We start from the raw sequence: 14,859 nt of genomic DNA, 5'->3' as shown, positions 1-14,859 counted from the left end.
TTCAATGCATTTCCCCTCAACAACACCATTACTCAGATCAGCAGAAGCACCTGTTTCAGACGGGTGAGAAAACCTCACCTGGCACTCTGCCGGCAGTTCTTCAGTCTACCTGAAGACCCAAGACCTAATTTATTCATTTAGGCAGTAAAAGCAAACAAAATGGTAGACATCAATCCCATGTGAAGCAAAACTGATGGTGTGGCCGCCATCGGTAGGTTATCTCTGAAAAAGTGATGCATGTTGGAGCTCATATTCTCGAGAGAAAAAATCCCATGTGAAGCAGCAAAGAAGTACGTACAGAGCTACTAGCATATCTTGGCCAAAAGAACTGATAGTCATTCAGTTAAAAGTGGTACAATCATGAGTCAAGCTAGATTTTCTCACTCAAAACAAAGAAAAAGAAAAAGAGTCAAGCTAGATGCTAGTAGAGCAGTACTCAGTACATACCCAGGCTGTCTGCACAACAAAACACATGGCCTCACAACACCTCACACTTGACACCTCCAGACAGGGTATATGGTCCACTATCTTTTCCGTCGATCTTTCCTTTTTCTTTTACTCTCTCTGTTTCCAAAACGAGTGTCGTGGATTTAGTTCGAATTTGAACTAAAACCATGACACTTTATTTGGAACCGAGGGAGTACCTTTTATTTGTCCAGGTCATTCTGCACAAGCACACAATTCTAGAGAGAAGAGCAGCGAAGAGATCATTGATTCGCTGACGAGCTTCCCGGAGAAAACAAGGGAGCAACAGATCTCCAAGATGGCTATGCCGATGCGGCGCCATCGTTTCATTTCCTCCTGGAAAATTAAAGAGAGGAAACCATCAGAACATCCATTTCGGAGAAGATTGGACCATGATCCGACGGGGTTTCGGGGGCTGTTGCTGCTCCATGGAGTTCCTCTTCTTCATGGCCGAGGAGACCGTCGGGCTCAAGTAGTCATGGCTCCTCTGCGGCAGGGACGTGCTCTGTGAATGCGTCTTCCGGACAGGGATCAGCGTGTGCTGCTTCCTCAAGGTCCCGTTTTGAACCATCGACGGTTTCCTCGGAGAGCTCCACCTGCTGTAGTTGACACAGCTCTGGCTCCTCCCGACGTGCTTCTCCCTGGGGCTCGGAATGTTTGTGCTCTCCATGGTTTCGGCCGAGTACATTGTTTCCTCCTCGCTGCTGAACTGGTCTTGATGTCTGTACCGCGACCGCTCTGCCGGTGACGAGCTCGACTGCCCCTCACTGCTGCAATCCTCCATAAGAGCAACAGGAGGATCCCTAGAATCTGCCTCGCCATTACGGTGCCATATCAGGCCTGCTGGAAAGTGATTCTCTCTGGATGGATTCCTGGGTTTCGCCTTCGACGTGTCCGCATTGTTCTCCTCAGAAAGCATTTGTTTCAAGGGCAGTGGTAGAAAGATGGTCTTCGGAACCTTAGCTGGGATGTTGATGTCCAAGAGCTTATGAACTGGTGCAGGATCCTTGTGACCCTGACAAGAACTACCCCTCGGCGATTCGTATATTTCTGGAGTTGAAATACCCTGCTCGTTGTTCGTGCGTAGATCGACCAGAGGATTTGCATCATGAGATATCCTTGCATTGGCTGAGCTACCTGACCCCTGCTGGTATTTGGGCTTTGAAGTCATTTTTGAAGTAACCGATGCATCATCATTCTCATCGTCTGCGGGCTTGAATACAGTGCGACGAGTGAATGAGGAGCTTGAGTGATCACTCCTGCTGGACATCAGTCTAACCAGTGGTAACTTTGGCTTGGTAACCTCATCCAAGCTGCCCTGCCAGTGCTGATACAACCAATCGCAGACCACCGATATGGGGATCCCAAACTGCATTTGCTGATCCTTCTTCGATGAATGTGATGAGGACGAGGATGCTGAAGATGACCTTGCAGTGGGGGAGGAGGCCAGCTTCATTGGATCACAGATCATGAAAGCTAAGTTCCCCTGGGCGTCGAAACCGGCAGAGCCTGGGCACCATGTCACCCCATCTGTGGAGAGCTTTATGAGGTTATCCGTGCCAATCACTACTTTTCCGTCACCGATCACCAGTTCCTTCTTCCCGGTATGCCCCAGCAGGTAAACCACACTCCCATGATCCAGGCTTGGTTTGCAGCATGTTTTCAGATAGTGAGGTTGCTGAGCCTGCAAAGTCGAGTCATTCTCGGCAGAATCAACACCGACTATCGTAAGGTCAAGAATCGAGCTGGTGATGAAGAATCTGCGCACATGAACATTTCAAAACGAATGTAAGTAGGGACAGAGTTAGAAACAACAAAATACTATGGCAACAAAGCACACATCTTAAAAACCAATCATGAAATTCTGCCAGAAAAACCCTTTGTTTACTGAGCAGCAAAGTTGATCAGACTTGACATTAAAATAATTAAGACTTTGAACTTTTCATGACTCCAAGCTTGGTGCTTTTTATCATCAACCACTTACTACTATTGCTTGCCTGTGACACAACTTTTCTTGAATGCCATGTCCCTGAAGAAGAACCTTTCCAGAGAAGAAAAATAAACACATCTGAATCAAAGTCTAACAACCGCGCAAAATCACATTAATTCTATGTTCTTCTAACTACTGTAGTACCGAAAAAGAAAACTTCTATGTTCCTCTCGTCCTTGCTTGGATCCAACCAATGGCACTTGTCTCTCCCCAGTGTTTGTAGAACAGCACGAAGTACTTTCCAACTCCACCTTGTGATCACCATGATTACAACAAGATAGTAGCGCATACTCCCAACCACCTACTAGCAGAAACCGCACTAGCAGTTGAATTTGGCTCCTAATCGGCCGCATTATGGTTAATCATCACCGGCAGCAACAGCTATCCCACCACCAACAGCGAACAAATCCGCCGCGTGGGCCGGGCCCCGCCCAGGGGCCGCTGCCGGAGACGCGGATCTTGGCCTAATCAGTGGGCAATAATCGCTGGGCGAAGCGAACAAATCCACAGGGACGGCGCAGACGCAGGCGGAAATGGAATTTAAAATGCAGCGATTTGGTTCAGTGAGGCGGCGGCTAGGCTAGTAGGCAGCCTAGGAGGAGGTGCGAGGAGGGAGAAGGCTGACGCACCTGTGGGGCACGAGGCGGGCGGCGAGGCGGGCGTGGCCGAGCAGCGCGTCGGCGGCGTCCTCGGCGGCGGCGGCGGAGGGCAGATTCCCGTGCGTGGTGAGCAGCAGGTTCCGGTGGATCAGGAGCCCCGTGCCGTGGCCGCCGCAGACGGCGGCCAGCGCGGCGGCCTTGGCGGAGAAGATGGCCGCCTTGACTCGCTCCGACCGCCCCCCGCCGCCGGAGCAGAAGCACCACCCGGCCCCCTCCCTCCACACCCCCATCAATGCCCCCCCTCTCCCTCCTCTGATCCCAGCAGCGCCTAAAAGCTCACGCCCCCCCCTGCTCCCCACCGCATTCCCCGGAGGCGAGGCTGACGGCGGGCGTCGGTCTCCTCTCCGCACCGCGCCTGCACGCCGCCTTCTTGCTTCTTCCACTGGCTCCTCTGCTTTGTTTTTTCCCGTCGGGATTCCTCTCTCTCTCTCTCTCTCTCTCTCTTGGCTCGAGACAGGGCAGCAAAGAGACCCGGGAAGTGAGGTGGGGTTCGTATTAAAGCTGACCACGCTGCCACCCTCGGCCGCGGGCCCCTGCCGTGGCCCAGCCGCTCCCGCCGACGACTGGGGCCGCATAGCGCTGACCCCACTGGTAATCGACACAGTGCCACGGGGTAGTAGTTTAGCTGCTGGTTTTGGTTCGGGCTTTGGCTGCGCGCACCGACACGCTTAACTGCCCTTGACATTGGCAGGTGGGGCCAGCGCGTCCACGTTCCCGTGTTGGCTCGCCGGTGGCAGTGGGGCCGTCCGTCGGCGAGCGCGCAGCTTTGCCGCATGCCATGGTCGCCGCCGCGGTGAATTTGTGTTCAGCGGATGTGGATTGGATCCCTCCTGTGAAAATGGCGGTTGGATGAACCGGCTCGAAGCAGCTAGCGTATGGAATTTTTGTCAAAAAAGATCATTAGCCGAATTTTATTGTCAAAAAAGATTACATGCGGTATGAAATGAGAGAAGAGACCCCCCATTTTTCGTGGCGGCAAGCGTACCAGATGATGCGTGGCACCTGCCGCCACGGGCCGAGGCGGCTGGGCCCCGGCCGGGCAGGTGACACCTGTCGCCAGCACTCGAGGCGGCAGGCTGCCCATGCTCGCGTACATGCATGCCTCAAGCGCTGGCCGGGCATCACGGCCATGCATGCTTAAATTGTACGCCATGCACAACATCTCACCGGCCGCCTCAAGCGTTGGCGGCAGGTGCCACCTGCCGGCCGGCCGTCTCGCCGGGTGGCGGCGGGTCCCGCCGCCTCGGCACGTGGCGGCAGGTGCCACGCGTCACCCAGCGCGTTTGCCGCCACGAAAAATAGGAGTCTCTTCTCGCATTCGGCTAGTGGTCTTTTTGGACAAAAATTCTAGCGAATGTGGTTGCAGCGATGTGATGACTCATGTCTGCAGTGCATGGGACACTGTACATTGGCAACACATGGATACCGGTGACGACTGCAAGGGTGGATACCGCGATGACCAAAAAATTCGAAATAAATATTACTCACTCCGTCTCAAAATAAGTGACTTAATAATGACTCTACTTTATACTAAAGTTAATGCAAAATTAAATTATTTTGAAGTCACTTATTTTGGAACGGAGGGGGTAAAAAATTTAAAAAATTATGATTCCTTTTTTTGCATGGAAGATAATTTGGTACATGAGGTGCGCTTTAGCTTTCAGATCATATGGACATCCGAGTACCCTCGACAAAAAAGACAAATTTGAGATCTAGGAAAAAGTGTATTGTTCATGTATTGTTCAAACCTAATTTGTCTTTTTTTTCTAAAACCTACTCAATTGATCTGAAATTTGGAACGTACCTTACACATCAAATTATTTTTCATGCAAAAAAAAACAGAATTTTTATAGTATTTTTTGTGAATTTTCTCTTCACTGGATGCAGATGATCCTCGGCTCAGAAACTGATATTCGGGACGAGGTGCCACGCTCAGCTGCATCCGCAATGAACATACAATTCGAAAACAACATTAGAAAATTCAATGAAAACTAATTTTATATCGTAAAACTATTGCAAAGAATCAAACAGAGATCTACAAGTTTTTTTATATGATTTTATGACTAACCATGTGAATTACCAATTTGTGTTAACTATCTAAATAGATACAAATGAAGCATGAGAGTTTAATTCTTTCTACAAAAGATATGGACACACTCTAATAAATATAAATGAAGCAAAAAAAAGCATTCAACAAATAACGATGTTTTCAATGTAGAGAAGCGAACATCCAAGCTTTAAAATATGTAAGTGAAGCACATGAAGCATTATATAATTAAAGCCATACTCAAAAGATATAAGTGAATTGCATTGAACATTTTATAAATCAACTAAGGACTATACTATACCAGCATGGTGCATAACTAAAAGAAAAAGGAAAGGCACACGATGCTCCAAAAATTTATGCATGTCATGTGAACGAAACAAAACCCAAAACATACCGATAATTGTCGAGGAAGAAAGATGGGATGACTGCGAGTGCATTTCCAAGCTTAGACGCTTGAGTCTCCTTGAATATTTACTTGGGGTGCCTTAGTTACCCCTTAGCTTCAACTCTTGTCTCTCCTTATTCTTATCATATCGGTATCTCCTTGATCTTCGAACACTTCATCCACACAAAACTTAACATACCTTTTATTAAAAAGGTTAGTACATATAACATAAAATCCCATGTCTTGCCATAACATTATTGTATAATTATAATCAAACATTATGCACTGTATGCTATCACAATTCTATGGCTCCCAAATCAATGGGGCTCAACAAGATTTCAAATATAAGCACATAAAGAAACTATACCAACAATTTACAAAAAACATGACCATTAGTAAAGATGCAAATGAAATATATACTTCTGTAACTCAAACAATTCTATAAAATTAGGACATAATAATTCTTTTACATAGCAGTACTGTGTAAAATTTCAGAAACATTTGGTGTTCCAGTAAAATATGAAAATCAAACGCTACAACCAAAATTTCTGTTTTTGCATAGCACATATCAAATAAGCAATTTAAACACACTAAAGGTACACCTTGGCACGGTAAAATATGGATAATTATTTTTTTTGAAAAGTTTCTATAATCAAGGTTCACAAATTGTCCATGGGCATGAACAAAGTTCAAGGCTAGCCCCACTTCCACATTGCTCATCTGTCTCACTTCCACTTTTCTTTTTGTAAAAGTTTAAGGTTCCTTTAAAAAAATAAATTAAAAGAGCACAACAGAAATAAGTGACTCTCTAAAACTTTTAGGTTGTCTCCCTCGCAACGCTTTCTTTAAATCCATTAAGCTAGGCATATAGTGCTCAAGTAATTGATCCACCTGAATCCTAAGATATCAAAGCCAATTTTAATTAACAATGATCTGTAATTAAGTATTGAGCACAAAGTAATATATATCATAGAACATGGAGTCTAAATATCTTCCTGTGCATTGACATGTCATAAAAGAACAATTCATTCACATAAAGTAGATGCCAATACATATCATAGGTAATTTCTTGCAATTTTATCGTATTAGAAATACAAAGAGGTGAAGATTTGGTTCCTCTCTCATAATAATTGCAAGTAGTAGCAGCAAGCATATGCATATTCATTAAAATCATCATGTACAATCATAACACACAACCCATCAATATAATCCTTAATAAGCGCAATTTTTTTCGATATAGTCTAGTTAAGAGAGTTCAAAAAGCTAATCAGGCTATCATGTGTGTGTGCAATAGCAACAATTTCATTCTTAACACAAAGAACTATAGCAAGTTCATCTCCATAAGTGATAACCCACGAGTATGGGGAATCACAATAGTCTTCGATGGTAGTATTTCACCCAAATTTATTGATTCGACACAATGGGATCAGATCAGTTTTCAATTCAACCACACGTGGAATTTCTGTGTGTAGCAAAGTGTTTATTTGCACAATAGCAATAGTAACAAGAATAGTAATAGTAGCCATTGTGATGTTTGTATCAGTAGTAGCAATAGTAGTAACTTAACGAAGAGCAATATGTGAAAAGCATAGACATTGGATGGGTCATGGATAAGTATGTTGGATGACATTCATCATGTAACAGTTACAACCTAAAGCGACACACAACTAGCTCCAATTCATCAACGTACTGTAGGAATTTATTCTGTATATAGTCATACGTTCTTATAATAAGAACTTGCATGACATCTTTGTCTTACCCTCCCATGGCAGCGGAGTCCAAAGGGAAACTAAGGGATATTAAGCACCCCTTTTAATAGAGAACCAGAACAAAGCATAAATATATGGTGCATATATGGACTCCTCAAACTACGGCCATCCCCGGAGAATATCCCAACTATTGTCACTTTGGGGTCTATGGATCATAAGACATAATAGGTGCATACAACTTGCAAGATAGGATCCAAAACACTCTCATATTCGTGAAAACATAATAGGTTCACATCTGAAATTATGGCACTCAGACTATAGTACTAGCATTAGGCATGGCACAGTCATATCAACATCAATCTCACAACACGGTGGATAATAGGGATCAAGCGCTAACAAAATAACTCAATTACATGAAAAATCTCATCCAACCCCATCACCATCCAACAAGCCTACAAAGGAATTATTCACTCTCGGCGGTGATTATCATTTCATTGTTGATGGAGAAGTGTTGGTGATGACGACGATGACGAATCCCCCTCTCCGGAGCTCCAAACGGACTCCACACCAGCCCTTCCAAGGAAGTACAAGAGGTGGCGACAACTCCGTCTCATAAAACATGACGAAAGTTTCTCCTGGATTTGTTTCTCTGCTAGACGGTACTTATGGAGTTGAGATTAGGCCAGTCGGAGGTCTATGGGACCCACGAGCTCATAGGCGCGCCCTAGGTGGGGGGCACCAACCAGGCTCGTGGATCCTCGGTGGACCCCCTTCGATAGATCTTTTACCAGTATTGTTTATTAATCCCAAAAATAATCTCCATCAATTTTCAGCTCAATTCGAGAACTTCTATTTCTGTACAAAAATAACACCATGGTAGTTCTGCTGAAAACAACGTTAGTCCGGGTTTGTTTCATTCAGATCATGCTAATAAGAGTCCAAAACAACAGGAAAAGTGTTTGGAAAAGTAGATACAATTGGGACCTATCAACTTCCCCAAGCTTAACAATTCAGTTGATAAACTGAAAGTGATAAGGAAGACTTTTACAATATCTTTTGTTCTCGTTGCTGCATATATATGCTTAACTAGTGTTCAAGTTTTAAACAAAGATTATAAACTAACCATGTCAATGATAACACTTAGGTCTCATATTTACTCACAATAATAACATGACCAACTAGCGAGCAATAATAAGATATCTCAGATGCCATCAATTTGTCAAAACAATTATGATATAATGTGACAACATGGTATCTCGCTAGACCTTTCTAAGACCAGAAAACATAAATACAGACCACCTTTGTCGTTCAAGCAGCGACTAAACATTGTAATTCCGGGTAGAAGAGATCCAATCATGCTCACATACAACATTAACTATACCAATGCATAAAAATGATAATAGCACTCTCAAGTCTGGTGCTTTGATGAGAAGATAATGACTCAACAGTGAAAATAAATACCATGAAAGTAAATAGATAGGACCTTTGTAGAGGGGATCATTGATTTGTAGTGGTGCCAGAGCTCGTTGTTCAAAAACAGAGATGAAATTGTATTTTTGGGTGGTGTGCTTTTCCTGTCAACGTCACGGCAAAAGATTTCAGTATCTTGCATGCTAAACACATTATTAGCGGTTCCCAAGTGTAATTTTAAAGTTTACTCCCCTCCACCATACATACACAAGCCATGGCTAGCCGAATTCATGGGTGCCCTCCAACAATCAACTTTATAGGGGAGTTTGTTTAATTTACTTTTGATTAGGAAGGATTGAGCATCCTTTTTACCAAGCTCTCTCATGCAATGATATGTGAGTAAACGCCCATATTAAGAATAACACGCTTAGCATGGAAGATACTAAATTCCCCTCGCTCCATGAGCAGTACGAGGACACAAAACATATGTTTATTTGAATGGCTAGAGGTGGCACATGCAAATTTACTTAGAACAATAGAATAATACCGCATATAGGTAGATATGATGGACTCATCTGGAACAACTTGGGTTTAAGGATTTTGAATGCACAAGCAGTATTCCCGCTTAGTACAAGTGAAGGCTAGCAAATAGATTGAGAAGCGACCAACCAGAGAGCAACAATGGTCATAGCCATGCATTGCGAATAATTAATATTGAACATGAGCATGAGTAGGATATAAACACTCTGAACACAAATATCATGAAGGCTGCATTGGTTTTGAATCAACTACATGTTTGCACATGTGCCAAGTCAAGCTACTCGAATTACTCAGAGGAGGATATCATACTAACATACTACATCATAACCATTTTAATGCATGTTGAGATGCAAAATAAATCATTATCCACTCCTAGCCATTTAAGCATGACACGAGCAACTATAATCCACAATTATCATCACAAACATGTTTACTCAAGAATCATATGATCACCCCTCAACGTGCAACAAAGAATCACTCCAAAGTTCCTATCTTGCGGAGACCAATAAGATGAAATTGGTGTAGGTAGTAGAACCACCTCAAACTTATTCTTTCTGATCAATCTTTTGAGCTATTCCTATAGGTGTCACAAACAGCCCCATAGTTCATACTAGAATAACATCCATGATACATATCAATCAACCCTAATGTCACCTAGATACTCCGATGTCACCTCAAGTATCCGTGGGTAAATTATGCGACATGCATCAAACAATTTTAAATCTATAATATTCAATCCAACACAATTAACTTCAAGGATCTCCCCAAGATTTCTATCAGAGAACGTAGTATGAAAACATGCAATAAACTCCTATGCATAGATCCCCAAGGTCACCAGAATCCGCAGGTTGATGCGATAACATATATCAAGTGAATCACTTGAATACCCCAATGTCATTACGGGTATCCGCATGCAAGACATACATCAAGTGTTCTCAAACCAAAATATTCAATCCAACATAACAAGATCTTAAAGGGAAAGATTCAATTCATCACAACGAGGTAGCAAGGGAATAATATCATGTGATCCAACTAAATTAACAAGGCCCGTGATATATCAAGATCGTGACATCTCAAGAACACGAGAGAGAGAGAGAGAGAGAGAGAGAGTAAAAACATAGCTACTGGTCATACCCTCAGCCCCGAGGGTGAACTACTCCCTCCTCGTCATGGCCTCCGCTGGGATGATGAAGATGGCCACCAAAGATGATATCCTCTCTCCTGCGGGGTACTAGAAAGACCCGAGATGGTTTTTTCGTTGATACAAAGAGTTTCGGCAGCGGAGCGGAAGTTCTTTCTTTTTTGGGGGGTTTTTGGTATATATAGTATTTTCAGCATTGGAATCACGCCAAACGGAGCCATGTGTGCCCCACAAGCCATTAGGGCGCGACCTAGGGGGAGCCCTGTTGGCTTGTGGCTCACAGGTGGCTCCCCTCTGGTGGTTCTTCGCTCCAATATTGCCTATTTCCTATAGAAAAAAATATAAAAAAGTTTTGGGTGATTCTGAGAACTTTTATTTTCTGCACAAAAACAACACCTTGGTAATTTTGCTGAAAACAACATCAACGTGGGTTAGTTCTAAATAAATCATATAAAGTGCATCAAAACCATATAAAAGTACTGTAAACATAGGTGAATATGGCATGAATACTTTGTAAATTATTGATATGTTGGAGACGTATCAACTAGTGACCACCCACAACAAATGCCCACTCTTCTGACATACTCCATGAACACCTTAGTCCTATTTTAATAAGCCCCAGAAGCACCAGCATTCAAGCACGATGAGGCCCTTGCACATCAAGAGAAGTTAAAGAGCCCCTTGTTAAATGGTCACCTATCAGTTCGTAACTAGGAGGGAACTGAGAAGTCGATAACCCCCTCACCCCCACCATTGATGGTGTATGATAAGCATGACATCCCTACTCTCTTTAGATGCCTGGGACGGAGTGGAACGACTGTCATGACTTTGATACTAGCCCCTTTTGTCCCAATCAAGGAAGAGATCCTGACTGGATCATGGTGAAACACCTATCAAAGGAGGTTCACCCCACTTGCCAAGCCTAAGACCTTGGGGATTGGATGGCCGGCCTGTACTTTTGGATAGCATGCTCATCTAGGACTCCCTCAAAAACTCTCCTAGGTGGTAGAACCTGTTTTAGCACTAGGTCTCTAAACTTAATCTTAGGGATGAGACTCAATCTAGACTTTTTCGCAAGTGGCTATGAAGAGGCTAGAAGACCAAACACTCGAAGACACGCCGAAAACGTGTGTCCACGACGACAAAGACAAATGGCCGAAGATGACTAAAGAATGTACCTAGACAGGTCAGCCAAGCAGAGGACCTCAACAAGAAGCCGACGCTGATAGACGTCAATGCCCCAACAATTCAAGACCGCGTGCACCAAAAGATCGTCTGCTCCAATGGAACCAACGTTTCCACATCACCAGGAAGGTGCCCCAGAATCTTAACCCTCTCTGACTAGCACAAGGCAATACAATGCCACTAACCAACATGGCTAACACCCGAGGGACATCACACACACACACACATTACTTTGCCACATATTCAGTCTTTGGAGTACACACGCAATCCAGACCCTTGCCAGAACCTAGTTCACCAAGCCCTGGACCTTTAGTCAAGCCTAGCATATTGCAAAAATACCATTCACCCTCAGACGAAGTGCAGCAAAGCAATCGAAGATGTATCCTCAAGCACTTCAAGGTCCAATGGAGCAATCATGCCAAAGAAGAAGAAACACGGGAATGTGAAGACCACCTCAGACCGAGATTTCTATATCTATTCAACGCCTAGCCTAGGAATCTCGGGGACGAGATTCTTGTAAGGGGGTAGGTCTGTCACACCGTGTGTTTTGCCTTATATCACTAATTTAACATAGCTCAAAAATTAGGACCAACAAAAACTTTTGTGTGTGCTTGTGATGCTTGACTTGATTGTTGTTTGCTTGCGTGCTTGTTTGTGTTTTAAATTCACAAAAATACTCTCTTTCTGGACTCATCTCCTTCAGACAAATATTTGCACAATGACCATGACATGTGTATAGGACCTAAAACTATTTTTACGAAATATTATTTTGTGCAAAATTCTTTTATTTAATCTAAGCTTTCTAAACCCCCTCAATTGAGGTTTGTACTACAAGGCCTCAAATTAGGGAAGATGTTTTCCCGAAGTATTTATTTGGATCCTATTATCAAAAATACTTCCCAAAACCACAAAATTATTATTTAAAAAGTTAATTTTGTATTTTATTTAAATACCTTTTTACGAGACCAAAATGGTCTTTTAGAAGGGAAAAATATTTTTATGCTTCACAAATATTTGAGAAAAATTAGGGAAACTTAGTGGACATTTATTTTCCATATATAAGAGTTTCAACACACGGTCATGTTCAAAATATTGGACAAAACCCTCCAAAACCCTTTCAGCCCATTTGAAGTATTTGAAATATTTCTATAGGAAATATCTGCAAATAGTTCCAGGAATATTCTAGCAAGTCACACATGATATATGTGATGATCTTGCCAAGTTCCACATCAATCCTAATTTTTTTGATTCATCAAAATATTCCAAAACCCTCTTTGTCCAGATCCAAACTTGAAAAACTCTACATTGTCAAGTTTCTTGTCTTGATACCAAACTTTATGGGCATTCTCTAATCACCAAATAATGCCACTACACCTAGTGGTGCATTAAGGAGAATAGGTTTGCCTGGATAGATCTAAAGAAACCCAATTTTGTCCATTTTTAGGGTTTACCAAGTTTGCATTGCCAACTTTCTTCAAATGGGATCGAATCTTGTGATCAAGCTTATTTTTACCCATTATTTGATCCTGTTAAATCTCATAACAATTAAGGAATGTTATCTTGCCCAAACAACAATCAAACACCTTCTAGTGTATTGATAAAATCACTATTTTGACCCCTTTTACTATTCTCCTTCACCCCATATTTTTACCAGAGTCCCTCCTATGCCTCTTCTACCTCGAGTAAAAGTCTCAAGCTCCTGCTCAACCATGGAGTAGGGTAAAAACCCCATTTACCTCTCTAGACAACCAGAACAGAGCTGGGTTTACCTCCACATCACCTTCCCAGCCACCCACCAGAGCATCCAATGCTTCCCCAGTTTGTTTACTCCACGTGGACACCCTAGACATAAGTGGGCACACCCCTAGCACTTAAACAATGTTAGGGCATGCCAAACTCACGCTGTGGAGCATGCTACAATGCCCAGCCACGCTATAGCCGCCCCCAAATCCTAGGCTCCGACGACCTCGGGCCTCCCCAGCGTGTCCCCCGAGGCCACCTCGGCGTCCGAGACACACTAGCCGGTCAGCCCCATCCTCTCTCTTCCTCCATCTCTCCGCTCCCACACATGCCGAGCACCGTCAACTCGGCCAGTGAGCAAGCTCACACGTGCGCAGTCCTCCGCTCCTTCTCTCCCCTTCATAGGTCGTAGACCTGTTGGGTAACGTAGCATAAATTCAACAGTTTTCCTACGCATGTTCAGATCTTCCTATGGAGAGACCAGCAACGAGAGAGGGATAAGAGCATCTTCGTACCTTTGAAGATCGCTAAGCGGAAGCGTTGCTAGAACGCGGTTGATGGAGTCGTACTCGCAGCGATTCCGATCTAGTGCCGAACAACGGCACCTCCGCGTTCAACACACGTGCAGCCCGGTGACGTCTCCCGCACCTTGATCCAGCAAGGAGGAGGGAGAGGTTGGGGAAGAAGACCAGCAACACGACGGCGTGGTGTTGGTGGAGAGACGAGGTCTCCCGGCAGGGCTTCGCCAAGCGCCGGCAGAGAGGAGGAGGGAGAAGTGCAGGGCTGCGCCGAGGGAGAGGGAAAATTGTGTCCTCCAAAGGCCAAAAGTGCCCACTATATATAGGGGAAGGGGAGAGGGGGTGCCACCCCTAGGGTTCCCACCCTAGGGGGTGCGGCAGCCCTCCCAGATGGGGGGTGTGGCGGCCAGATGGGGAGGAGGGGGTGGCGCACCCCTCTGGTGGGCCTAAGGCCCACCTAAGTTAGGGTTCCCCCCTTCTTTTTCTTTCCCCTGCGCCATGGGCTGAGTGGGGAGGCGCACCAGCCCAACTAGGGGCTGGTTCCCACCCCACTTAGCCCATCTTACCTCTTGGGGTCGCAGCCCCCCTTCGGTGGTCCCCCGGGACCACCTCCGGTGGTCCCGGTGGTCCCGGTACGTTACCGGTGATGCCCGAAACACTTCCGGTGTCCGAAACCATCCGTCCTATATATCAATCTTTACCTCCGGACCATTCCGGAGCTCCTCGTGACGTCCTGGATCTCATCCGGGACTCCGAACAACTTTCGGTAATCTCGTATAACAATTCCCTATAACCCTAGCGTCATCGAACCTTAAGTGTGTAGACCCTACGGGTTCGGGAAACAGGCAGACATGACCGAGACACCTCTCTGGCCAATAACCATCAGCGGGGTCTGGATACCCATGGTGGCTCCCACTAGCTCCACGATGATCTCATCGGATGAACCACGATGTCAAGGATTCAATCAATCCCGTATGCGATCCCCTTTGTCTGTCGGTATAGAACTTGCCCGAGATTCGATCGTCGGTATACCTATACCTTGTTCAATCTCGTTACCGGTAAGTCTCTTT

The 14,859-nt window shown here is 44.6% G+C and overlaps 1 protein-coding gene across 1 annotated transcript; it reads right to left on the bottom strand.

The window, feature by feature from the left end:
• Nucleotides 1-291: 291 nt before the first annotated feature.
• On the bottom strand, nt 292-3,561 carry LOC123445207. Its single transcript, XM_045122163.1, has 2 exons — nt 3,085-3,561; nt 292-2,225 (listed from the first exon to the last, which is right to left on the bottom strand). Exons 1-2 carry the CDS (start codon nt 3,342-3,344, stop codon nt 827-829), a joined length of 1,659 nt encoding a protein of 552 aa, XP_044978098.1. The 5' UTR covers nt 3,345-3,561; the 3' UTR covers nt 292-826.
• Nucleotides 3,562-14,859: the final 11,298 nt, after the last annotated feature.

Source organism: Hordeum vulgare, chromosome 3H, assembly GCF_904849725.1.
Source record: "Hordeum vulgare subsp. vulgare chromosome 3H, MorexV3_pseudomolecules_assembly, whole genome shotgun sequence".
In the NCBI taxonomy this organism is placed as follows: Eukaryota; Viridiplantae; Streptophyta; class Magnoliopsida; order Poales; family Poaceae; genus Hordeum; species Hordeum vulgare.
The sequence above is the reverse complement of the archived record's forward strand: the minus strand, read 5'-3'. Positions and strand labels throughout refer to the sequence as shown.